General features: G+C 41.2%; 1 protein-coding gene across 5 annotated transcripts in view; it reads right to left on the minus strand.

Moving 5' to 3' along the window:
- cadpsa (Ca2+-dependent activator protein for secretion a) overlaps positions 1 to 26,640 on the minus strand; it is a 164,951-nt gene that overhangs the window by 100,389 nt on the left and 37,922 nt on the right. For all 5 annotated transcript variants that reach the window (XM_037102211.1, XM_037102210.1, XM_037102209.1 and 2 more), the window contains exons 3-7: positions 23,625 to 23,705; positions 23,013 to 23,249; positions 8,270 to 8,391; positions 5,005 to 5,116; positions 4,756 to 4,895 (exon numbers count right to left, since the gene is read on the minus strand). In XM_037102211.1, coding sequence (XP_036958106.1) covers positions 4,756 to 4,895; positions 5,005 to 5,116; positions 8,270 to 8,391; positions 23,013 to 23,249; positions 23,625 to 23,705 — 692 coding nt within the window. The remainder of the gene's footprint in view (positions 1 to 4,755; positions 4,896 to 5,004; positions 5,117 to 8,269; positions 8,392 to 23,012; positions 23,250 to 23,624; positions 23,706 to 26,640) is intronic.

Below are 26,640 nucleotides of genomic sequence, written 5' to 3' on the forward strand. Positions count from 1 at the left end.
CAGAGTAGTACCAGCAACAGGGTACAGGGAGGCAGTGCGGGCATCTTACAGGGCAGCCCAGCAACTTCCTCCAAGGCTCCCAAAAGAAAGCATATGGAGGGGAGGGAGGGGGAAGGCAGACAAGCAGCTCCTCACAGCTACCGGCAGAAGTGTAGTACTTTCAAACAGGAAGTGTGTGTGCTCTGTTATGTATAAAAGATTGCCACACAACTCAGGTTAGCATTTGTTTTCCAGTTCACAGCAGACCTTATTTATGGCTGAATGTGGGCGTCATTAAATATGCTCAAGTGATGGGTAGTAAACACTGTTGTGTCTTTGCATCTTAAACTAGGAACCCAGAGAGCTTGTTCCATCAAAGAACACTTCATTCACCCAGAATCTCTGTCTAGTAGCTTAAAAAGGTCTGGTGTGCAGGATTCAGGGATATATTGTAAGAAATGGAATTTAATAGTCATAATGATTTTTTTATTAGTGTATAATGACATGAAACTAAGAATCTTTGTGTTTTCATTACTTTTGAATGAGCCTCACTATCTACAGAGGCCCAAAACAGAAAAAAAAAAAAAAAAAACAATGCTGACTCTATAGAGATAAGTGATGTCCAGCTGGTTGCAATATGCAACTTCATTGCAACCAAACCCTACTATTACACTGGACCTTAAATGACAGCCAAGATGACTATGAAAGTACAGGACAGAGAGATAATGGATAGATCCTCTGCTAGCAGAGAGAAGATGCAGAGCCATTAATGACCCTACCACTGAATACTGACAGCTTAACTGGCCCTCCAGTCATAACCTGGTTTAGTCAGTTGTGGTACTCTTGTCCAAGGGTACTGAAACAGATCTCACACTGTAGGTCTGTCCCAATACTAACACTCTGAGCCCTATTTAGATGGTCTAAAGCACAGCGCACTAGTGCCTTTAGGGCAGGTCCAAGACCAATTTTCTAGTTAAACGGCGGATGACCTGTTTCAAAGTTATCTGAAAGTTAACCTGTCTCAAAGCAAAGAGGTGGTTGTCAGGCTCTGAATTAGTCAGGTGAGCCAGGTGAACCAGCACCATCGACACATTAAAAAGTAGCTGTCCTCTTCACTGAGGGACAGGGATGTGGACCCTCTGTCCCTCCAGCGGCAGAAACCATGTGTGTATCTCTACATTAACATGCATGTTAACATGTTTAAAATGACTGAAAGCAGCCTGTCTTATCATAAAATCCTGTGTCCTTTATCAGCAGGAAACAGACTGCACCTCTGACTTCAGACCAAGTGCTGGGTGTGAAAATAACAACTGTGTCATTCTGAAACTAGCCATGACACTTGTGCTGTGGTGTGTGCTGCTTTACGCCGAGCATAAGAAAGAGCCCTTGCAGTCTTGGCCACTACAGTGCACTGGCAATTTTCCATTACTTTTGCTGGCCTGGTTCTACTCAGTTTGACTTGGCACATCAGTACAATGTGGCAGGAAGGTATTACAACTGTACTACCTGCTTGAAGTTGTATCTTAAACTGAGAGGCGCTTGGCTTGTGTAGTGGTCAGAGAAGCTGATGTAAACACTCTTCCTTCACACAGCGATAACACTAATGAAGCAGTTCCAGCCCCAGTGTTCTGCATGATATCTGACTGGGACAGCTTCATTGAAAACATCATAGAATAGGGGTATCATTAAGACTGTTGGTTTCACAAATGCTTTACCAGCTTTTAGTCAAACTATTTTAAGTGAGATCTACTGGAAAGACATGTACACTGTCTAAACCAGAGCAAACAAATCAAAAGGAAGTGGTTTGTACGTGCCACTTCAGAGGAGGTGTAATCAGGAAAACTCAGTGGAGATACTTGTCTGAGTGCATCATGGGTGCGTAGAGCCTTCAATAGATACATGCTGTTCCTGCTATGTAAATTGTAAAATGCATGATTATGTGTCACAGTAAGCCAATGCAAATGAATAAGCATGCACAACACCAGAGCCCCATAAATGGTTCACCTCAAAGGAAATACAGCTATGATAAATTCAACATCTCACAATTTCAGGATGTAAATAATGATTATCTCATTGTCACTGTAATCACTATTTCCACAGCATGTAAACTGTGGGCAGTTACACAATTCAAAATCTTCAATTCATATAATCCATATAATATGTTTTGGATTCATCTCTATAAAATGCTGCAGAGCTCATTCTAAAAAAGTGAATATGTCACATATTTTACTGGAGCGAAAGATTAAGTCTGTGTAGTTACAACTAACAGCCACAAGAGGGAAGTAAACCATTATCTTTTGGGCAGAGCACCTCCGGCAAAACAGGGTGAAAACTCAATATTAAGGTTAAAGGATGTAATACCCCAATTTACACCCTGCAATATCATCCTGGTAACATCTTTTTGGTACTTTAAGTTTAACCAACACTAGACTGGAAGTGGACAATAACCTGAGACTTTGTCCTAACATTCTTCTGTGTCCTCATCATCACATGTTAGCTCGGTCAGTGTTGCCCCATTTATGTTTACAGCAGTATACGCGGTGCAGTATAGCACTTGTGTTGACAACATCGTGCACACCATAAAAGTCAAGAAGTTGCCCAACCAGAAGCCTCGGATAAACAGTCAGATAGGTCACATACTGCATGCCCGCTCTCTTGTATATAAATCAGGCAATGAAATGGAGTACAAAGCTGCAAAGTACGGACTGGAAAAAGCTATCACAGTGGCCAAAAGGCAGTAAAGAGAGAAGCTGGGTGGCTTCTATTCCACTGCTGACTCTGGGCGGACGTGGCAAGGCTTACAGCACATCACAGACTACAGGACCACCACTAGCACCATCAGCTCCACAGACAGCCTGCCAGATGACCTCAACACCTTCTACACCCGCTTCAAGACCTCCAGCCACATCACAGAGAGAAGGCACACACACTCTGTGACCCCCTCCCCTCACCAACCGTCTTATCATGCCAGGCACACTTAGTCATCAACCCCAGCCAGACCAGACAACATCCTTGGGCGGGCTCTCAGAGCGTGCGCCAACGCGCTGGCTGATATACTCACATCCATCTTCAACCTTTCCCTCAGCCACAGCACCGTTCCCTCCTGCTTCAAAACCACAACCATTGTACCCCTCCTTAAGACGAACCTACCCACCTGCCTGAATGATTACAGGCCAGTAGCACTCACTCTGATCATCATGAAGTGTTTTGAGAGAGAGGCGCTGACCCACATTCAGGGCAGCATACTGGACCCCCTGCAAAACACCTACTGGCCTAACAGGTCCACCTAAGATCCTACTGTTCTCCACTATTCCCTCTCCCACCTGGAAAATAAAGACTCCTGCATTAGGACGCTCTTTGTGGACTACAGCTCCGACTTCAACGGAGTCATCCCCACAAACTCACAGACAAACTGTCTCCCCTTGGTCTGCACCCCACCAACTGTGGCTGGCTCCTAAACTTTCTGACTGGCAGGCCCCAGTCCGTCTGGATTGGAAAAGGGACTCCAGCCAGCATCATCACAAACATTGGCAATGCACAGGGATACGTCCTCAGCCCCATCCTCTACACCCTGTTTACCTATGACTGTGTCACCTCCCACAGAGACAGCACTGTCCTAAAGTTTGCAGATGACAGGATGCATCACTGGCGGGGACGAAGTGGCCTACAGGAGGGAGGTGGCCAGTCTGGTGTCATGGTGTGAGGACAACAACCTCACCCTCAACACGGACAAAAGTACTAAAAACTGATAGTGGACATGAGGAGGAAGAGGGGATCTCATCAGCCACTGTAGATCCGCGAGCTTAAAGTAGAAAGGGTGAACAGCTTTAAATACACACTCGGTCACTCAACACCACACAGCTGGTAAAGAGGGCCCAACAGCGGCTGTATTTTCTGAGGAGGTTGAGGAAGTTTGGCATTTCGCCTGAGATCCTCAGCAACTTCTACAGCTGCATTGTTGAGAGCATCTTGACCGGCTGTATCACCGTCTTGTACGGCAGCACTGATGCTTTGGACTGCAAACGCCTGCAGAGTGTTGCAAAGACTGCGGAGACGATCACTAGGACGCCACTGCCCTCTCTGCAGAGCTTCTGCCACTGCATACTCCACAGGAGAGCTGCCTCCATCCTCAAAGACCCCACCCACCCCCAGCATGGACTGTTCACACGTCTGTCCTCAGGCTAGATGTAGAGAAGTGTTTAGTCCAAGACCACCAGACTAAAGAACTCCTTTCCCCACTGCCATCAGACTAAACAGCAGATAGTTTAATCTACCTCTCAACTGTCCCTGATGTAATGTTGGTGATACCTACAAACAAAACCATTCACACCATAACAATATTATGTGTTAAAACTTGTCTTAAATAAACATGTATGTAACACTGTGATCCTGCCCTCTCACTTATGTTACTTAGTGCAGAAACAAATGATGGGGTGTAAAGTGGCAGAGACAAAGACACCATTTACCCTATTACAGGAAACCGTACCATCAAAATGATTTAAAGCTGTTATTGTAAGATAAAACAGTTTTAAATACCATGACAATGTTTTAAAAAAACCCTGAATTTTGTAGTCTCACAAAAGTAAAGCATGTGGTGTGAGGTCTTAGTTTAACCAGCTGTATGCACAACTGATAAACAAATATTGAGTGTTCCCAGGGTTTTTTTGGTTAGTAGAGTAAAGAGCCCTGATAACATAAACAACTGTAAAATTAAAATAAATGTCTCATTTCAGAGTCACCGGGGTCACCAGCATGTTGGATCCTACTGTGACTTACCCACAATGCTTCATGTTCTGTGGTTTGTCCATGCGGATGGCCAGTTTGATCTTCAGGTCATTGTCTGGGCAGCCTTTAGACACTGTCATCTTGTGGAGCTCAGACTGCTTGGGACTGTTGGGAGTTGGATGAAGAACAACCTGGAGCAGTCACATAATAATAATAATGTATGTGAGCTATAAAACATATGCTTTACAAAGGTTAGCAATTGAAATGACTGAGAAGTAGCCATATTGTCTTTTTTTCTACCTTCCCCAGCTCCTTATCTTCCAGAGCCAACACTCCTGTGCTCTCAGTAAACAGCTTCACCTTCACAGCAGGTAATGGCTGGGTGGTGGTGAAGTCACCCTGGGTGCCCCAACTACATGCACACAAACACACACACACACACATACCAACAATCATAAAAACACCCGGTTGTTGAGATGACATTGTCACTAGGGCTGCTTCTCTGTCACTTAGCATCTGACCAGCTTAGCTGCTGTTTACAGCGGATCCAGCTAAACTAAATTGCAGGGCTTTAAAACACAGCTGGCGATCTGGACGTGATCGCTCTGCTTCAGCTGAACCACAGCTAAAACAGAAGTTTGATGAACTTGTGTAAAGTTCCGCCCATTGCAAGTGTTTCAGAGCAATCCAACATTTTAACTGTCTGTGTAACAGATCTTTTATCACAGCAGACATTTTGACATTTCATAGCAGGCAAAACACAGCTGTACTTACCAACATTAATAATTTCTGCCTTCCACTTATAGGTTGTGGCATTGTTAATATTATCAATTACACTTGTGCTGTTCCTACTTTGGCAACTCAAAATATCTGCTGTGAAATAGCTTTACTGTGTCACTTCCTTGATAGTTAAACAAAAAGCCTTATTTTCATTTTTCACTGTAGGCTATGTTAAATTACCAAACACTCAAATGAAAAGCAGTCCCACAATACCATTTTGGACACTTAAATACAATACCTTGACAACGTATCGCTTTTCAATACCCTGGGAAAAAATTGCAGAACATTGGGGGCACATAATTGCAGTCTTTTATTTAAAGTTAAATATGTATTTCAAGGCTTGTGTATTGCCTGTGAAGAACACAAACAAAGTTAATTTACTTCTGGAGAAGGTGGGACTGTGTAGGCCCTAGAATGCTGCATGTGTCAACCTGCAGTCTGAGAGGAGAGCAAAACAAAAACAATGCATTTGTGTATCAGTATCAGTATCAGTACTGTGAATGATGAGTACTGAAACCATTTCAGATATCCAGCATCAGCACCTCACTCAGCATATTTACATGAACACTAATAAACTGACAATTATCTGATTTATGGAGTTACCAGATTATTCAAGTGGCCATGTAAACAGCATCAGATTATGAGAAATCTGATATACACACCTAGTTTTTTGCCCAGTATTCCATATAATTCATGCATGAATTGCATGTATCCCTTTACGGTAATTTTTTCCTTTGATTTCTTTCATTCTTTTAGATCTGTGCATATGTTAAAAACGTAAAGGAAACCTGATGTTGTTAAAACATGAGCAGATGCGTTTTCTGCTCATGTGTACAATGCGATGAAGGAGAGCAAAAAAAAAAAGTTTTATGTCATGTACTAAGAAATCCAATTAATTCGCTGAATCATGTAAGCCCATTTTTTCCATTACCGCATTACAAAAGTGTGAATAAACACATCAAATCAGATTATAACCATAACCTGATTATTCCCAGTTATAAAGAAAGGTAAGCCAGTGTGCGCACATTAAGGGAGCTAATTAAAGCAACATGTGTAATGTAGGAAACAAAGCAATTCTGAAGAAAGATAGCTGATTTTTGGGTCTCACTCTCAGATCATCAAATACCGATGTCCTACCACAAGTACACAGCCATTCTCTGGTCAATACAGCTGAATCTAGTTTACAATATAGCCAGAGCACTATAGAGCATTATAAAGTATTAACTTTTCAAAATATATCTGTGTTTTGATACACAAATTATTTTTTTCAAACGTGGATTTAAAAATTCTCAGTATGTCTTGTTTTTATGCCATTTATTTTGTGCCCACTGTGTGGGACAGCATGTCTGCTGGAAATAAGGGTTTTCAACTCAGTCAGGTGCCACAAAAGACAGTAAAATTCTCAGTTTTATAGAGCTACCATCTTATTTCCACAATCAAATACCAGTTCCTTAATGTGCGATATTGAAATGATACAGTTCCCTCTTCTCTTGTCCATGATCAAAAAATGTTTCAGTGGTTTTCTAAGTAATTCCCTCAATAGTGCTACATAAATCTTCTCAATTGCAGATCAACCTCTGTGAAGCTTTTTAGAAAGCCTGTCAATGCATCTTTTCCATTGTGAAATGTTTAGCTGAATTTCATCACATTAAAGTGTTTCAAACAAGGTGTTTCTCCAAATTAGTGTCGAAGAACAAGCCAGGCTCCCAAAAAACTGCAGTGGGTTTTAGGATTTTCCATAAAATACCCGTGTTCATATCTGCCATTATACAAAGCCAGGCTAGATTTCTGTAAAGAATTAAAGCAGGCCAGTTGACATAGATGAGCAGTGATTCCAGCCAGGATCTGGTCCCTTGTGTCGGCCGTGTTCTCATCAATTACTCCTACTGTACTACAATGACAGCTTGAAGTATTAAACAGCAACAAGACTCAATCCAGAGAAACAGGAAGTGTAAGTGATGACACAATAAATGAGTTGCTACCATGGAGATAAGATGTTACCTGTGTTATAACATGTGTCACTGAAGCAGTCACTTTCATTGCTGCTTAATTACGCAATTAATAATGTAAAAGATGAAATGATGGCAACCTGCTTAGTTACCTCAGTAAATTGTTAAATTAAACATTTATCCCTGAGTCTAAACACTGGAAAACATTTTTTGTTTTCATTCATACAATTACCCAACCACAGTCTTTCTGCCGTGTCAAAATCAGACTTTTACATGATTTCATCACAAGCTCCTGTAACACATCTGAGCAAGTGCAATACAGTCTGTCCTCGCCCCTCGAGAAACAGAGACACTCTGGTAGCAAATGACTGGATGGCATATGACCATTAAATGTCTTTCACACCTGCCTAAACAACCACAATGCTCCATTTAATGCAGACAGGTGAGCTGCTGACATAAGAGGCATCAAACTTGAGTCCAAATAAATCACTGCAGACAAAGCAAACTACGCTGAGTGTTCATATTTTATCATTTACACACAGTGACTGTCAAGTTTTAAATATTTATTTGACCAGCAGATGGCAGTATGTGGTGTGATTGAGGCTCTGCACAGTGTGATAATGTAAGCCTTATGTCACTACATGTGGGGTGAAAACACATTAAAGATAAGCAGATTGTCGTGTGTGCGTGCATGTATGTGTGTGTGTGTGTGTGTGTGTGTGTGTGTGTGAATGTGTGTGAACGCGTGCTTGTTTGTGTGTGTGCATCCATCTATGTGTCTGTGTATTTGTGTATGTGTGTGTGTGTGTAAGCGCACTTGTGTGTCCTGTACATACGTAGGTTTTGAGGCCTCGGCCTGGTCCGTCTGCAGTTTATGTCCTCCCTCCACCTCCATGGTGCAGTACACAATCCTGTTTGGCGCCAACGACTTCAAACCCTGCACCTCCATGATTACCACCTGCGACACACACACACACACACACACACACACACACACAAACAAACATTGGTCATACGCGAAAAGAAAGAGAAGATATGAAGGGTAGTTTACAGCGAAGAAAGAAGGGAAGAAATCTATGATGACCTTTCCTGTTTTGTAAACACTGTCAGATGTCAAACTGCTTCTATATCGTTACTGCCAGATGAGTGTAGGAATTTTGGTAACATTTAAGGAGCCAGAAAAGAACTGTTCCCTGCAGTGGGTCTCATTTTTGATTCTCAATCAAAACAGTTTGACATGTGTGCAGTTGTCACATCAAAACATGATGCTGCCACCTACTGATTTATGCAGTTGGCCAAACTAAAAGAGTAAATATTGCCCTCAGGAGTGATTTGTTGGGGACAGTGGAACACTGTATTTACAAGCTGAACCAAAGTGTAAGTGTGGTACAATTTTTTGTTCTCCAACTTAAATGGGGTGAAGGTTTTGTTTCACCATTTCAATATGAACAGCCACCAATGAAAACACCTGTGTTTTCTTAATTTACTGTCACTCCTTATTATCCTCTGTGAACTAGCAAACCACACATCCTGTATACATGCTGTGTATATGTATATATAGGCTTTTGTGAGCTGAAATGACAATAAATTTCAGATATCTGACAGGTCTTTTGCAAGCACCGTTCTTGTAGTCATAATAAATAACCTGGTATCAACTAAATCTGGCCATTAGTGAAATAAGCTTTGTTAATAAATGTTAATCTATTATTTTTATTTTAGTATGGTGTTAGGACTGTAAAATCATGTCTATATACCAACAGTTTTGAGACTTCACTTAGGGGGGTAATTGCTTTATTTAAAGATGCTGGAGGTTCTCAGTCATCCAGGTTATGGTACTTCCAAATGCTATATTGAAGACAGCTGGACATGTTTCAGTGTCTTGAAGCCGTTTCACCTCTCATCCAAGAGGCTTGTTCAGTGGAAGTGGAGGGGAGTTGGCTGACTTTTAAACTCTGTGTGGGAGAGTCGTTAAGGGCACATGTGAGCTCTGAGTTTCAGAGTTGTTAGGGCCACTTGTGGGTCATTGACGCAAGCTGTCTTCATGTGGGTTGATAAGGCTAGCCCAGGTGTGGATGGTTGTAAAGCTGTCTGGGGAGAGAACGTGAAGAAGAAAAACCCTTCCTTTTAGGACAACAAAGTGAACATCTTGACCAGAGAAGACAGATGGTTTGAAAGTGCAGGGAAATAAATCCATATAGTCTACTGGAAATTTCTTGGACCCAGAAATCATGTTTCCTATAAACTTTTATAATTGAAATGTAATCTGTAGGCCTAGTGGATGAAATTCAACTTGGTTGTTAAGAGTTGCATGTTGGGCAATTTGCGTAATTAGAATAATTATCTAATTAAGGGGCGACACTAACGGTGAAGAATAGGGACAATTTTTTTTAACTAATATACACTCACCGGCCACTTTATTAGGCACACCTTGCTAGTACCGGGTTGGACCCCCTTTTGCCTTCAGAACTGCCTTAATCCTTCGTGGCATAGATTCAACAAGGTACTGGAAACATTCCTCAGAGAGTTTGGTCCATATTGACATGATAGCATCACGCAGTTGCTGCAGATTTGTCTGCTGCACATCCATGATGCGAATCTCCCGTTCCACCACATCCCAAAGGTGCTCTATTGGATTGAGATCTGGTGACTGTGGAGGCCATTTGAGTACAGTGAACTCATTGTCATGTTCAAGAAACCAGTCTGAGATGATTTGAGCTTCATGACATGGTGTGTTATCCTGCTGGAAGTAGCCATCAGAAGATGGGTACACTGTGGTCATAAAGGGATGGACATGGTCAGCAACAATACTCAAGTAGGCTGTGGCGTTGCAACGATGCTCAATTGGTACTAAGGGGCCCAAAGAGTGCCAAGAAAATATCCCCCACACCATTACATCACCATCATCAACCTGAACCATTGATACAAGGCAGGATGGATCCATGCTTTCATGTTGTTGACGCCAAATTCTGACCCTACCATCCGAATGTCGCAGCAGAAATCGAGACTCATCAGACCAGGCAACGTTTTTCCAATCTTTTATTGTCCAATTTCGGTGAGCCTGTGCGAATTGTAGCCTCAGTTTCCTGTTCTTAGCTGACAGGAGTGGCACCCGGTGTGGTCTTCTGCTGTTGTAGCCCATCTGCCCCAAGGTTCGACGTGTTGTGCGTTCAGAGATGCTCTTCTGCATACCTTGGTTGTAACGAGTGGTTATTTGAGTTACTGTTGCCTTTCTATCAGCTCGAACCATTCTGGCCATTCTCCTCTGACTTCTGGCATCAACAAGGCATTTTCGCCCACAGAACTGCCGCTCACTGGATATTTTCTCTTTTTCGGACCATTCCCTGTAAACCCTAGAGATGGCTGCGCGTGAAAATCCCAGGAGATCAGCAGTTCCCCAAATACTCAGACCAGCCCTTCTGGCACCAACAACCATGTTCATGTCCACGTTCAAAGTCACTTACATCACCTTTCTTCCCCATTCTGATGCTCGGTTTGAACTGCAGCAGATCGTCTTGACCATGTCTACATGCCTAAATGCATTGAGTTGCTGCCATGTGATTGGCTGATTAGGAATTTGCGTTTAACAAGCAGTTGGACAGGTGTGCCTAATAAAGTGGCCGGTGAGTGTATATCACCAAGAAACTTCCCCAGTTGATTACTTACATCAAGACAATTCTTTTTTGTATTATGAGTTTTCTGAAATTGTAGGTTGAAATATGCAAATTAGGCATTATATAATTAAATATGTGCTAATTTGCATACATTTCCAGAACATAAATCTAAACATTGGATAAAGCCAGGTTCAAAATTCCTGTTTCATTTTGTTGACATATTATAGTCTTTCAGACTAGTGGAAAGAAAACATCCAAAATACATAAATCAAGATGATTGATGATTGCCAGTTTTCACTGCTGCAATGTTATTTCATAAATTAAGTATAACCAAACTACTATTATCTATTACTATCATCATCATCATGGCTAGCATGATAGCTATTAAAACACCTGGAAACTCATTGTGGATTGTCATAATACCTATTACATGTACCTCTTACCAATACACAACAACAATAAGACACTTATTAACTATTAACACTATTAACTTTTATCAATGAATTAATCAATTAGAATTCTGAGATGGTCTCGATCGATGATTACGTCAAAATGTGCATGAATTAATATCTCGCACATGCAAGATACTAAGTTGCATGCGCGAGATACGGTAAAATGCAAACGCGAGATAGTAATTGCCGTGTGCGAGACAGTAAGTCGCATTCCCGAGATTAAAAAAAAACAAAAACAAAAACAAAAAAAACATTCATGTCACCTCCAGGGCTCCGTAGTTTCTCTTTTCTCTTTAACCTAAAATAAATATTTGCATTTATATTATAGATCTTATTAATCCTAAAGATGTCCTTAAATAAATACAATGATGCCATCCTATCATGTAGTTAACCAGCATGATATGGGCAGACTACAGAGGTATGCAATATAGACCTGTAATATACAACATTTGACTATATTGTATTTCATACTTTTAACACTAAGTAGAGCTACCGCCTTGAACAAGACAGCTTGTCCACAAAGAAGAATTGTGCTAGCTCACCAACAGCATTTTTCCCGTGCTAACAAAACACAAGGAAATGCTACAACAGCCATTTCGCTTAACTCAATGCCCAACACAGGAAACCTTTCTCAGATGGTGACATAATAAAACAGTGCCTCATTAAAGTTGCAGGAATAATATGCCCAGAGAAAATGCAGGAATTCAACAATGTTGAATGCGTTGAGAATGAGTTGCCTGTCCAGAAACACAGTTGTGTGGCAAAGACTTGTCAGCTAACTTAAAACATAAAGCATAAAACAGATAAAGCTTGTGCTTTTGATTTTTACTCGATTACATGTGATGAGAGCGCAGACGCCACAGACACTGTACAGCTGTTAATTTTATTGCGAAGAGTTGGCAATAACTTTTGCATTATGGAGAAACTGCCTGATCTTAGGAGTCTAAAGAGCACGACAATGGGTAAGGACATTTTCGAAGCCATGTCAGATGCAACTGACAAGATGGGATGTAAATGGGACAAGCTGTGTGGAGTTACAATGGATGGAGCTCCAGCAATGACAGTCAAGCGCAAAGGAATGACTTATGGTGTGCGTCAAGGTGAAAGAGAGTGGAGGTGAGGCTGTCAAAATGCACTGTATCATCCACCAAGAAGCCTTCTGCATGGTGATATGATGAACACTGTTGTGAAAACTGTCAACATAATTCTAGCACAAGGGCTGCACCACAGGGAATTTCAAGCTTTCCTATCTGATGTCGGTGTTGAATATGGGGAGGTCTTCTTCTAATCGGATGTGTACTGGCAGAAGTTGTGGGTCCGTGCTACAGCGGTTTGATTCCATCAAAAATTGACCAGTTTTTGAAAGAGAAGGACCGACCTCTTCATGTGCTCAGTGACTCTCTACGGTTGGCATACCTGGCTTTTTTAGTTGATCTTACTGATCATCTTCACTCAATAAACAAGAGCCTACAAGGGAAAGATCAGTTTTTACCACAACTTTAAATGCACATGATAGCATTCAGTGTGAAGCTCCATCTCTTTGAGACACAACTATGCAACTTCATGTTGCTCACTTCCCCCGCTGTCCAAAATCAAATCAGCTATTCAAATGGCCAAGCTTTGCGATAAAACAGGGAAATATGTGTCTGTTATCATATCTCTGACAGAATTCAGTCAGTGCTGCCAAGATTTTTCTGTCATTGAGAAAGAAATCAAGTGTTAACTTATCGAAATGCAGTGTGATAAATCATCGAAGAATCAGCATAAGACTTCTGCCAGAGCTTGGGACTGGACTAGTTTCCTGTCTGTTCAGCTCAATATACCTATATGAGCAAACATTTTCTGTTACTCTGAACAAAAGCAGATTGAGAACCAAAATGACTGACAGGCATCTCTGTGGTGTCCATCACATCTCAACCACCAAACTGACCACTGACCTGCCAGCCATCCTTCAGTCCAAAGCACAGTGTTCATGTGTTAGCCCAAATACTTATTTCCATAACAAGCTTGAAACATACCATTCCCATTTCCCCTTCCCCCCTTTTATACAGGGCTGTGAAGGGGGATCACCGTCCTGACTAAGAGGCAATCTGAGGCTGCTGTTTTGAGAATGATTTACCAACTCTTTGTAACAAAATAAATGGAAAAGCGGTTCATGGAAAGCTGTGATGTAGGCTGTTTTTCTTTTTTGTTTTGTTTTTTTTTGTCTCTTTAATATTTATTTATTTAATATTCAGTGTAATTTACCTACATTGATTTTGCTAACTTGAATACCCTAGAGGTGAGGCGATATACCTCAGCTCACCTTTATCTGTATGTGGAAAAAAGTTTGGACCCCCCTGACATAGGCCTACAGGATACAGCCTAGCCCGCTAGCTTCAGCACCGTAGTAGTAGCTGATTGATAGTTTTTTAATGACAGGTGATTCTGATCATCAGGTCAGGTTTTGGAATGGAAAGTTTGGAAAGTTTACCTGTAATCCAGGACACATTTCATGAGGCACTGAGAATAAAACTTGTAAAAGTCATCAATTTGCATTAAATAGTAGACGAATACCAACCTGTCCATCAGTGGATGTAAGCCCAAGCAAATTTTAACCAAACACATAGCCGCCGTACCCATTAATGAATTAAATGCCATTCTTACCACCTCTGTGTGCTCCTCAAATCAACACTGCTTGCCCCTTGAGGATCATTATGATATCTGTAAGCCTGAGGCTCTATTGGTCGCTTACTTTTCTCTCTAAGATTTTCAGCTCCTCCTTTACTTTCTGAAATATCTGATCTCTCTGTTGTTGATGCACGTCTCTAGATTTTTAACGCATCAGGGGGCAAGCCAGGCCAGTGGTCAAACAAATTTCCCATCATGGCTTTCATCATAACTTTTGGGAGGAAAACAACCAAATTAAATAAATGGTGGATAGCCTAAGCCTATACAACATTTGTTTTTGTTGTAATAAAACAGGACATTCCCATAGCATAAGGCAAAATATAAATCGATAAAAAAATAGGTTGTATCTCAAAACCAACTGTAATAGTAAAATACAGTCAGGGAGAGCAGTATGTATAGCTGCCATCTTACAATGCATGCTAGAGGTTGATACAATTGGAGCATTCAACACAGTTTATTAATGATAATGAACGATGGAAATGTAGGGCTACTGAAAATGAAAGTCTGGCCCATGTAAGCAAAGTGTCTGATCAGCCCAACATTGCAATATCACACCAAATTTCATCCCTGTGTGCCAGATGACCAGCACACCACTGCCCTGTGCATGGAAACCAAGAACAGAGTTAACTCCACTGTTTATCTGTTTGATCCCACATTTAGAATAGAAAACAATGGGGATTCATTTAAAACTGACTGACTCATCCATCTGTAAATGCTCAATTTTAAATCTTGTATAGTGACTAAAACTTCAATTTGTTTTTTGCTTTTTCACTATTTTTTATCATGAGTAAGCTTCCATATGTTTGCCAAGGTGTGTGGAAAGAAGGGTTAGTGTTGATCCCTGAATGAATGAGAGAATTGTGTAAACGGAAACTAAGGCCTGTCTTGAGTAAATGTCTACTGAGCCTTGCCAGACCACAATCAGGGAAGAACAAATGGTGGGCAGGTGCTGCCAGGCTACAGAAAACCATTCATTGTACAAAAGATAGATTTTCTCCCACCTCACCCACATTGTACTTTTAATACTCTAGAAGAGATAGAGAAGTGCCTCTTTTATCTGAGATGTTAGAAATAATCACCTGGGAGGCAGTAAAACAATCATGGAGCTGCACTATAATGCTCATAGATCCTTGTGAACTGGTAACTTTTCAGGTGAATAATATGGTGATAGTATTGTTAGTTTGTCTCATTATTCTTTCTAAGGTAGAAATGGACCTGCATGTCAACCAGTGAAGGGGAACTTCAAAAAGTCTGTCTGTCAGCAGAAATCCTGGGAGACATTTCTGCTCATTAGCAACTCCAGATATTAATCCTGAGTAACCATCCATGGTTCATGGGGGAAAACACATACGACTCATACGACTGCATTCAGAATGCAGTAAAGTGCATTAGGGAAACTGTTACAACAAGAGGTTTCAAGATTTTCCTCACGCTCCAGCAGATACACTGATTGATACAATCCTTAAGGCTCCCATGGCAATGAAGTGGGAAATATCTACTCTCGATGATGCAATTCTTTCTCTTTGCATCTTTGCTTCCATCTGACCAAACACTTGCAACTATTCGGTCCCAGGATCTGAATGTAGATCTGTCAGACTCATGGGAATCTATCCCACTGCGAGTCCATTCATCTTCTGTATGTGCCAGCTATGGAGTTATTCAATGCAAGCTTCTACATTGTGTATATTGGACCAAGTCCAAACTGTCCTATAGCTATTACAACATTGACCCACTGTGTGATAAATGTCGCTAACATCGTGGCACCAGGTGCGCTGGAACGCCCCCCCCCCCCACACACACACACACACACACAGCGCAGGCAGCGCAAACTGCTTCATATTCTGTAGAGGCCATCAAACAGTTTTTAGCTCAAACTAAAAGTCGGAGGCATGTTCAGCTGCAGCACATCTTCCCCAGTCTCACTAGTTTTATTGGATCTGTGGCTCAGTACAGGAGACAAGACTTTGATAAACTGGAGGTTTTCAGGCTAAAAAAAACTGGTGACCAAAGCCAGAGCTATCTGCAGTGGTACTGGGGTGAATGGTGTTGCTGATGATGATGAAGATGATGATGAGGATGAGGATGAGGATGATGAGGAGGAGGAGGAGGAGTATTATGAGGATTTTTAAATACATCTTCCTCTTAGTTGTTGTCTGTGTCTCTGTTAGAGCCGCAAAATCTAATAAATCCATGGTGAACATTAATATTGGGTCCATAAACATTAATGGGGCATGTAGTGCCGCAAAGAGAGCCTCTGTTTTTAAACTGTTCCAGTTAAAAAACCTGGATGTGGTGTGAACCCACAGTGACTCTGCCAACGAGGGGGGCTGGAAGAGGGAGTGGCCAGGGGAGGTCTTCCTCAGCCACAAGCGGTCCAACAGTGCCAGGGTGGGGATCCTCTTCTCCAGAGCTTTTACTTCTCACTCTGTGGAGGTGATGGACATCATGTCTGGACACATTTTAAGGGTGAACGCTCAATATGAAAATGTAAAGGTGTGTTTTATTTGTGTTTATGCCCTGGTTTTTTAAGTGCTGCGAGGACGAATTTTTTAAATGTTTTATGTGATGTTGTACACAAGTGTGCTGATGATTATTCATTCTTAGGTGGTGATTTTAACTGCACTGAGGACTTTAAACTAGACAGGAATCATCTGGAGCCTCATCCTGCTTCCTCTGCCCGGCTCAGGCGTCTCATGGAGACTCATGAGCTGAAGGATGTGTGGAGAGGTTTCAACAGCACAACCAAACAGTACACCTGGACTCACTGCAGAGACAACGCAGTATCAGATCAGACTTTTATCAGACTGTTCTTTTAGAGACGCTTTTAGTTTTTTATGGGTTTTACACAGGGAAAAGAAATCCTCCTTCTCCTCAGTGCAGCAGTGGTGGGATGTTGGGAAAACCCTTATTCAGCAATTTTGTAAACAGTATACTCGCAATGTCACAAAGTACATTACCAGATCCCTTCAGGACCTGGAGACTGAGGTACAGATGTTACTTGGCTGTACAGGAGATCAGGGGAATGTTGAAGTCCTTAAAAGTAAAAAGGCCTCTTTAGCCAACCTGTTGGGTGTAACTGCACAGAGAGCTCTGGTCCGCTCACGCTTCCTGAACGCCTCCCTGATGGATGCCCCCACACAGTTCTTCTTTGGCCTGGAGCGCAGGAACGGCCAGAGGAAGATTATACACTGTCTGCGTTCCGAAGATGGCTCCTCGTTCACTGAAACCACTGACATCAGAAGGTACGCCACCCAGTTCTACAAAGGACTGTTCAACACGGAGCTGGTGGAAGACCCAGAGCTGGACGCCTCCTTCCTGTCCAACCTACCACAGGTAGAGGCAACAACCAACAGCCGGCTGGATGCTGAGCTGACCGCCGAAGAGCTCCATGTGACCCTTATGAGCCTGGCCAATGGGAAGGCTCCAGGCATTGATGGTCTACCTGTGGACTTTTGCAAAGCTTTCTGGCCTTTACTGGGTTGGGACATGTTGGAGGTGTTCCAGGACAGCTTTCAGGGTGGGCGTCTACCTTTGAGCTGCAGGAGAGCTGTCATCACACTGCTCCCAGAGAAAGGAGACTTACAACACCTGATTGGTGTTGTGACTGACTATCGTGGACTTTCACCGTGTGGAGGCTCCTGCAGAAACAGAGGGGTCAATACGACTCTCTCTTCTGGCTGCTGCAGGAGCCGCTGGTCCACGGAGGACGCCTGAGCGTCCCCTGCTAGGCGGGAGCAGCAGTCACAGAGTCCTTCAGCAGAGCAGGGATTTTAACGCTGGGAAATATGGTCAACTTCACCGGACCTGAGTTACAGAACGCAGCGGGCCTGGCAGCTGGTCTGGGAGGACGGTCAGAGAGAATCATGGGCAGGCTGCTGGACAACTGGAGGATCTGTCTGACGGGACATGAGCACCTCCTGCTGACGGACTACAGCGGAGGCGTGACAGTCCCCCGCCCTGGCGACCCGTTCCCTCCCCTCAGTGTCCGTCCCTGTTGGATAGACGGTCGGAGCTGTGATGGCAGACAGTGTGAGGTGAACCTGCAGAAGGCAAAAGGCAAAGCTCTGTCTGTTCTGATGGTGGAGTGCTTGCACAGACAGAGGATACAGCATCGGGCCGACTCGCCCTGGAGAGCTCACCTGGGCTCAGGTGAGTAAGTCCGGCCCGAGTGGAGGAGCCTGTACAAACCTCCACTCACAAAGAGGGTGGCTGACCTGCAGTGGAGGCTGATCAACAGGATTTTTGCAGTAAACGCATTCATTTCCATCATGAACCCTGTTGTCTCAGACAAGTGTCCTTTCTGTGGTGCCGTAGAGGCAGTGTTCCTCTGCTTCTCCGAGTGTTCTCGGCTCAGCCCTCTCTTCTCTGGTACAAGAAGACGACCAAACACAAGTGCCAGCTGCTGAACTTTATTCTGGGGCAGTCAAAGATGGCTGTGTATGTCAGTAGAAAGAGGAAGGTAGTGGACGGTGTGGATGCTGATGTTGCTCTATTGTTCAGCAGGATGGTCAAAGCCAGAATCATGATCGATTTTAAGTACTATAAGGAGATGTTGATTCTGTGTGGTGTTAAGGAGCATCAGCTCACATTTTCAGATCAGTTGACCTGATCTGTTTGTGTTTTTTATCTATTTATTTAGTTTTAATTGATGTAACCTGATTTTTTAAATAGGTTTCAATAAAGTAACCATTTAAAAATCAAAAATCTCTCTCTCTTTCTCTCTCTCTCTCTCTCTCTCTCCTCTCCCTACTTACTTCATGTCATTTCCCTTTTAATACTGGCTTCTCCTCTCTCTTCTTCTCTGCCAAGGCTAGCTGCTCCTGCACTCAAAGCAGCTCATGTTTGGTAGAGATCAGGTTCTCCCTGCAGGTCCTTCATGAAGGCAGTGTATATAAATAAATAAATAAATAAATTTAAATAATTGTATTTGTTTAAATCTTAATTTATTTAAAACTGAGTGAGCACTTCTGTCTATTGATCATGCAGCAGCTGTAGGCCCACACACACACACACACACACACACACACACACACACACACACACACACACACACACACACATACACACACACACACACACACACAGCGCTGTCCATGGTGTTGTGACTGACTATAAGCACTGATGCGGAGGGTTTTCCATCATGCTCACAGGCTCAAAGAGAGACAAATGCACACAAGCCCAATGACTACAGGGTCTCTAAAATATTGGCAAAATGCAGTTTTTTCCCTTGCATTGACTTTTTTTTGTTTTTTTGATTTATTTTGTATTGTCATAATCATGGATCATGAGGTTGTGTTTGAAGGTGGGATGTCAGAGATATAATTGGCTGTTTTTGACTACTTTTGATTATGCCTTTATATATCACCTTAAAAACTATTTACCTTGCCTTGTTTGGTGTCATTATTTTCAGCACAACCTCACATGGGTGACTGTGCAGTTATTTTTCTCATTTTGACATACTATATTAACACTATGGACCTAAAATCACAAAATGACATAAAATCAGAGTAGGAAAAAGTTAGATTTTTTACTGTGAAAACCAGAAATATGTTTAATGAACCAATTGCATTTGTTACAATGCAAATGTAAATTGTTGTTTGCTAAATGTGTGCATAAGTTTTTGAAATTTACAAAGTTATATCTCACTATTTACATTTAAATGCAGGTAATGCCTCAGGCTGTTTACCAGTATGACAAACATTTTAAGACCATTAAACACTACTGAGCCTGATAATGTCATGGTTAACCTGTACAGCCCAAGCAGACCCCAATTGGGGTCTACCTAAGCCAAAACACATTAAATGTCACCTGACCCTTGCAAGCTCACAACATTTGCATTTGCATGGGGTATTGCTGCAACCGAGAGGTTCTGCTCTTTGCAATTAAAACATCATTTTTCATTAATCTTTACATGGACTAAAGACTGTAGAATGGTCATACTTTGTGCCATCTTCTTCAAATCTGAAACAAGTGTTCACTGATAGTGTGGCTACAGCCCCATAATGTCAATGACATACTCCAATGATGCCACAAGCAGTTATTCATACTGAAACACATTTTTTATTTTAGGCGTACTAAAATGTTTACATACATCAGAGGCCCATTACTCCATCATTTTAATTTTGGCATGTCACTTTAGGTGTGTTTGCTTCAAAATGGGTGGTAGGGAATTTAGACTGAGTGGAACAAAAACACATTTTAGTTATAGTGCACAACTTACTAGATTACTGATCCAATGATGTAAATGACAAACTCTTGGTGCTGTTTTTATTTTGTTATATACACAAAATGCTAACAGGAATTTTGTCTTACAGGCTCATGACGAATGGAGTCATGGCGAAATACAACATGCATGAAGGGGGACAACATGACAAACTGCTTTTTAAGACAACAAAGCTGCGTCATGTGATCAAGTGTAAGAAACTAAGATTGATATAACTGTAATTACTGAATGGGCTTCATTTGCATGTGGCTATCCTGGGCTCAGCTGGGCTACCATAGCACAGACTGTTAATGCCTACTGGCTTTATTAGGAACCATCAGATTCAGGCAACTGTGTGGCTCTAAGAAGTGGTTCTTTAATTACTCTTTCAACTCCCAAAACAAAGTGTTCCTCCCATCTATAAAGTGCATTTAACATCTGAGTAGGCACTCTGTAAAAATGGTTAATTTTTTCTCAGGCCCTCTCTCCAGCTGCTGTGAAGAGATGGAACATGGAAGGCCAGGGATGCAAAAGTGAGCGACCACTGTTCAAAATGGAATGTAAGCGTGACACAAATGGACATTTTTATAGAGACATTGAGCAAGAAAAACACACTCCTTTCCATCAAGTGCTGGCTGCCTGCTAAGCGTCTGCCCACAGACAACTTAATGAAGTCTAGCTGGCTATATCAATATACATACATTATATCAAGTGTTGAATCCAATGAAATATTTTTGATTAACAAGTTGTAATTACGTGAGGGTGCAGTTTCGCCTTTGCTTCAAAATATGTGTGAATGATGATCGTAAAAAGTTGCCTCTTTACATATGTAGTGTACTTTTGTGTGCGCACATGCACTCGCATGATCAGCTGAGAGGTTGTGTCCTGTCTTAATTAATGATGATAAAAAGTGACTGCAGAGGCGGTTATCCTCATTACACGAGCTACTTCGGAGAAGTTCAGCAAATTAGCGATTGCACAGTAAGCATTAATAAGACTAATGAAAGTGCTGCATTTTCCCTTAAACACCACCTAGATGTTTGGCCTCAATTAATGAACAAATTAATTAACTGTATTTACAATGCACATTTAACAGTACAGCCATCTGTTTTTCATGTATATGCTACTGAATTTTTTTTAGAATTACTCTCAACAAAACAGCTGCTGTCTGGATAATGTTCAGAGACATTTCTTTGAGTGAATCAAATACAGCAGAGACAGCAGAGTCCAGATTACATCCAGGTCTGTAGTCATTCAGGCAACAAAAGGATTTTGGTTAAAATCATAGAAAGATTGTGTCAATACAAGTGGATAGAGTCGAGTATATTAATCAACATTGTGTTAACATCGACTTGGATACGATGGATAGGAAGTTGAGAAATGGTCGACTTTTTGGTGAATATTTTTCAGCATTTGGCAGTTTTATTATTAGATGTCACTACACTGTATTACAGTTAAAAACATAAAGATCTCCTGGGTGTGATCATCCGTTCATTTAGTGAAGAACACAGCATATTTTTCTCAGTTGAATTCTCGTGTAATTAGAGGTCGTCTGTATATTTCTATCAAGAAAAGCATCAAATCTGCCATTTTTTTTTCCTCCTCACTTTGTGTTTGTGTGCCTTATTGTTTGTAAAATGTTTTGTAATTTTTGCAACATTAACCCACAATATTACCCCAGTGGAAGTGACTTTCTGAAAAACAACAAAGCATTTCTACATTTCTTCTGTAAATAAAACTTAAAGCTCGAAAGTCAGCATCCTCTGACAAAAGTCTAAAATCTACATCATTTCGAGGTGAGTGATCAGTTAAATAATATAAAATATGAAACATATTCTGGTTTGTTAAACATTTTTTTGTTTACTGCATGATTCCATATGTGTTCCTTCATAGTTTTGATGTCATGTAGAAAATAATAAAAATGAAGAAAAATCAGTGAATGAGAAGGTGTGTCCAAACTTTTCACTAGTAGTGTGTGTATATATAAAGAAATCAAATATGACATAATTAACCTACCTGCAGTTTTCCTGTCTGATCAAGTGTATTTAATATAAAATACTGTATTTTTCACATCATACATTTTATCCAAGGTTTACATTTTTGGATATTTATCCAGCTTTGTGTCTGAAGCCAACAAATCTGGGCTTTAACAGCCAAAATTCCTCTCTGCGGGGCGACTGGACCCTGCCGTACTGGCCACTTGATCCCACTGGCAGGCTACTCCAAATCCTTGTGGACTGCCCTGAAAACAGGATGTCTTTGACGAGATATCTGCACAATGTGTAGCCTTGTTTTTGGTGACAGAACCTGTTAAGACCAAAACGTGACCTTTTCTTACACCTAACAACATGGTTTTTGTGCCTAAAACCAACCAGTGCATGAGAACAACGTTGACACATATTTTGCTTCCCAAAGAATGAGCCTTTTCTGTTTTGGACAATCCTAACCCACATCAAATCTGTTAGTGCTGCACACAACATGTTAATCAATCTAAAAGTGAGTTCAGCAGTGTCTTCTTTTAATACACCACACAATGGTTGTTAATCTAAACTTTTTCTTACACATTCTCTGTCCTTACACCATTGAACGTATGCATTTGAATAAGTAAATCAGCACGATTATTAATTAATCTGGGTCTACCAACCTCCAGGGTGAAAGACAGCACCACGTCAGATTTGGACAGAGTGTTCTCGTCCTCCTGGCCCATGTCCATAATGGAGGTGTTGTGGCCTCGTTTCAGCTTCTGCAGCTTGAACTCTCCACCCTTGGACACCGGCATGCTCTCCAGGTTGGCCATCAGTAGGTTGACAGAGGATCGTAGCTCCTCAATGTACATGGTCTCCATCTCCCTAGATGCAAATCTGGGAAACCGTCCACCATGCTGACCAAAACAGGAAGAAAACCAATGAACTAATCAGCATAATCCACTTAACATCTACAATAACCTTTGGAAAGAAAACAGTACCGGTTGAAGATTGTGTTGTAACGTAAAAGAGCTGAATAGATCAGAACTCTAAAGTCATGTCAAACATTCAAATAAAAGAATTAATCATTAAAAGAAATCTGAATACCTTAAATGTTAAAATTACTTTTTAAATTCATGTTCAATATTCTAGCCCTTGATATTCAATATTCATTGATCAGTATTCTTTCAAACAGTACATTCAAAGTAAGTTGAAGTCCATCCACTCATCCTTTCAGATGCTTTTATAAATCCATCCATCCATCCATCCATCCATCCATCCATCACCCTTACTCGTGCGATCTGGTCTGCCATTTGCAATCGTCCATCCAGCTCTCTTCTGATCTGGGCTGCCTGCTCATCTGGGTTGTCCAGCTGGAAAACACAGAGATTGTGCAAATCACAAACAGAACAACAATGATGTATATTTTTCAGTAATAACTGCTTCTTAAGAGACTTCGTAAGAGAACAATATCTAAAACATATGTGATACATTGGGGGTTTAACAACCTGTAACTTTATTAAATAAGATGGTCTCACTAAAATCTGTTCTAGTTTGGTGTAGAATGCTACTGCAGCTCTTCGAACACAGCTAGTCACTGGACAAAAACACACTATTTATACTAAATTCGACTGGAATAGAATTCCCTCTGACCATTGTTAGTGTTATAGACTGCTGCCTTCTCTCTGCTGTCTATGAGCTGTTGTTCCAAGGAATGCCTCATGTCTTTACAGGGGGGCAGATGGTAGAGGAAGCGTGGGCAGTCAGGGCCATTTGGAGCAGGGAGATGAAACAGTCTGCTGCAGGGTAAAGCTATGAACTGTTTTAACTGACGGATGACCCACCATGAACAATATGTCAAAAGACAAACTCTGGTAACCTCACTCAGCCGGGGAAAAACTATTCATACACGAATGAATAAATCTTTTTTTTTTTTTTTTTTAATCTCTAAAATGTGATTTACATTCTACCAAATGCTCTAATGATTATATGTTCATTCATGCTTTGTCACTACATAAGACATGCTACCAGATTCTGTTTGCGATCCCCGACGTTTCAATAAGTATTGTACCATATTTCTCCTGTACAGTACCGACAGCAGACTTGTTCCTTTGCCTGGAGCATAGACAGCATACTCTCTTGTTAGACCCACTACCTTAAACTGGCTCAATATCTGTATTGCTACAGCAGCAGTTATAGAAGGTCAGCTAGGACAAAGGATTTGGGCTTGATTCTTACTGACACAGTTCTAGTACATAAACATTATAGTATAATGTTGTACATAATGAAAGGGTGCAACCATATGAGTTTTTCTCTGTACAATAACAATCTCAGAAAATATCAAGTTTTCACAGTAAATAGTATTACATAATTGATCCTTAAAGGAATGAAAATGCAAGGGCTTCAATCTTTAGACCACAGATGACTTCACAACTGGTATGGGTGCTCCAATGTGAGGTGTATTGATAAAGCATATAGTAATTAGCAGGGCTGCTCAAAGTAGGGCCCGTGGGCCAAAGTTGGCTGTCATTGTTCTCAAGTCATAAACACAGGAGAGACAGCATTTCAATCAGCTGGTATAGCGTGCATCACATTTACAGAGGTCCCGTCCTCCCTGCAGAGGCCCAGGGTTTGAGTCCCCTGTGCTCCCCTTTTGGTTAAGTTAAGTTTCGGTTTTGGCCCTCCAAGAGAAAAAAGTTTGGGAACCTCTAACATAGTAGGGGGCAATGTGACAAAGTATAGTGGCGCGATCAACAGTTGATAAACAGTTGTAAAGAACATGCATATCATGGCAGCCTTCAGTTCCATTGATTTCTACAGCTCTCATGTGTTTGTGACAAAGGAGTGGAACACAAACTACTTTGTCACAAAAACATTCATGAAGTTTGGTTCGGTAATGAATGTATTTTACCTCTCCTGAATGTGACCAAATCTGCTGGATCAAAAATATACATACAGTAACCTGAACAATGAATTTTGGCATTTTCAGAGGACTTTTGTCACATCACTAAATGCAGCAGTACAAGAACATCTGCAGAGTGCTGCTGTGTATGAAGGAACATCTAAGACAACACAATTAACTGTCAGTTTTGAGAGAGCACATTATTGAAGATTATGTTTTAAGTCATTTTAGTCATTTTAAAAGCTAACATGTTCAATATTTGCTGCTTCTGTCTTCTTGAATGTAATTGTTTGCTGCTGTTCTTCTTAAATAAAATAAAAATGTTTGCAAAACTGTTAATGAGGATAATTGTAATGTGGTTACCACATCTTTTTGTGGAAAATCCATATCAGACAAATATTACTGTTCCAAGCAGAGTATTTTTATTTTAATGTATCTAAATAAACTGGTATGATGTACCAGTAGGGTGCTTTGGCAAGTCCTACTGGTTATACCGCATCTTACAAATGTGAATCACTTCAAACGGTGGATGATAATGTCTCATAATGTCCTGATATGTTAGAGAAATGACACTCCAAGCCTGCATTGTGATGCACTGTTTAAGTAGGAAAGAAAGAAAAACAAGGAAAATACCAAGAGAGCTGCCACAACACAAATACAGCTATTGGCCCCATCTTGAGTAAAAATTAAATATTCTCACATATATTTACTCTATGTCTATTGGATGGAATGGCATCAGCGGCCTATTCTAAGGATAGCTTGCTCAAGTTATTTTTTAAAATTTTCCATATACATTTATTTTTATTATGACTGGCCTTACTGGACCCCTCGGCTCATCCAAAGCCTTGAAAATTGTCTTGTAGTCTTTTCTTGACGTAAAGGTGTAGTGGTGTACAGAGAAGTAGAGAAGAGAACAGACATGTACAGAAGGCTCATAAGATTGTTCTCTCTATTTGTTTCACTCACTCTTTAATCCTTTCTCTCTGGCTCTATCTCACCTTCTCACTCATCTGTCCTTGCTATTGATTTTCTCCCTCTGTCTGCATTAACATCTTGCCAGAACACCCACCCCTGCTGTTACCACTGACTGAGGAGCAAGTTTGAATTACTGCTGCCTCCTAGGCATGCACAGCACACAAAAACATGCACTCACTCTCACAAACACACACACACCTTGATAAACAGCACAGAATATACGCATCAAATTGTAAGTGTGCAGAGAAATCCTGTACATTCACTTTCCTGTTGGTAATTTTAAGCCTGGTTTCAGACTGCTGGCATGCAAGCTTCAAATCATTTATTTAAATCCTCACATTGTAGTTAAAGAATAAAAAAATACAGAAATTCACTGCATTTTGTACTCACCTCTCCTGAAATAAAATGGGTTTGGAGTTAACCTTTCTTGG

Source organism: Acanthopagrus latus, chromosome 6 (genome assembly GCF_904848185.1).
Source record: "Acanthopagrus latus isolate v.2019 chromosome 6, fAcaLat1.1, whole genome shotgun sequence".
Lineage (NCBI taxonomy): Eukaryota > Metazoa > Chordata > Actinopteri > Spariformes > Sparidae > Acanthopagrus > Acanthopagrus latus.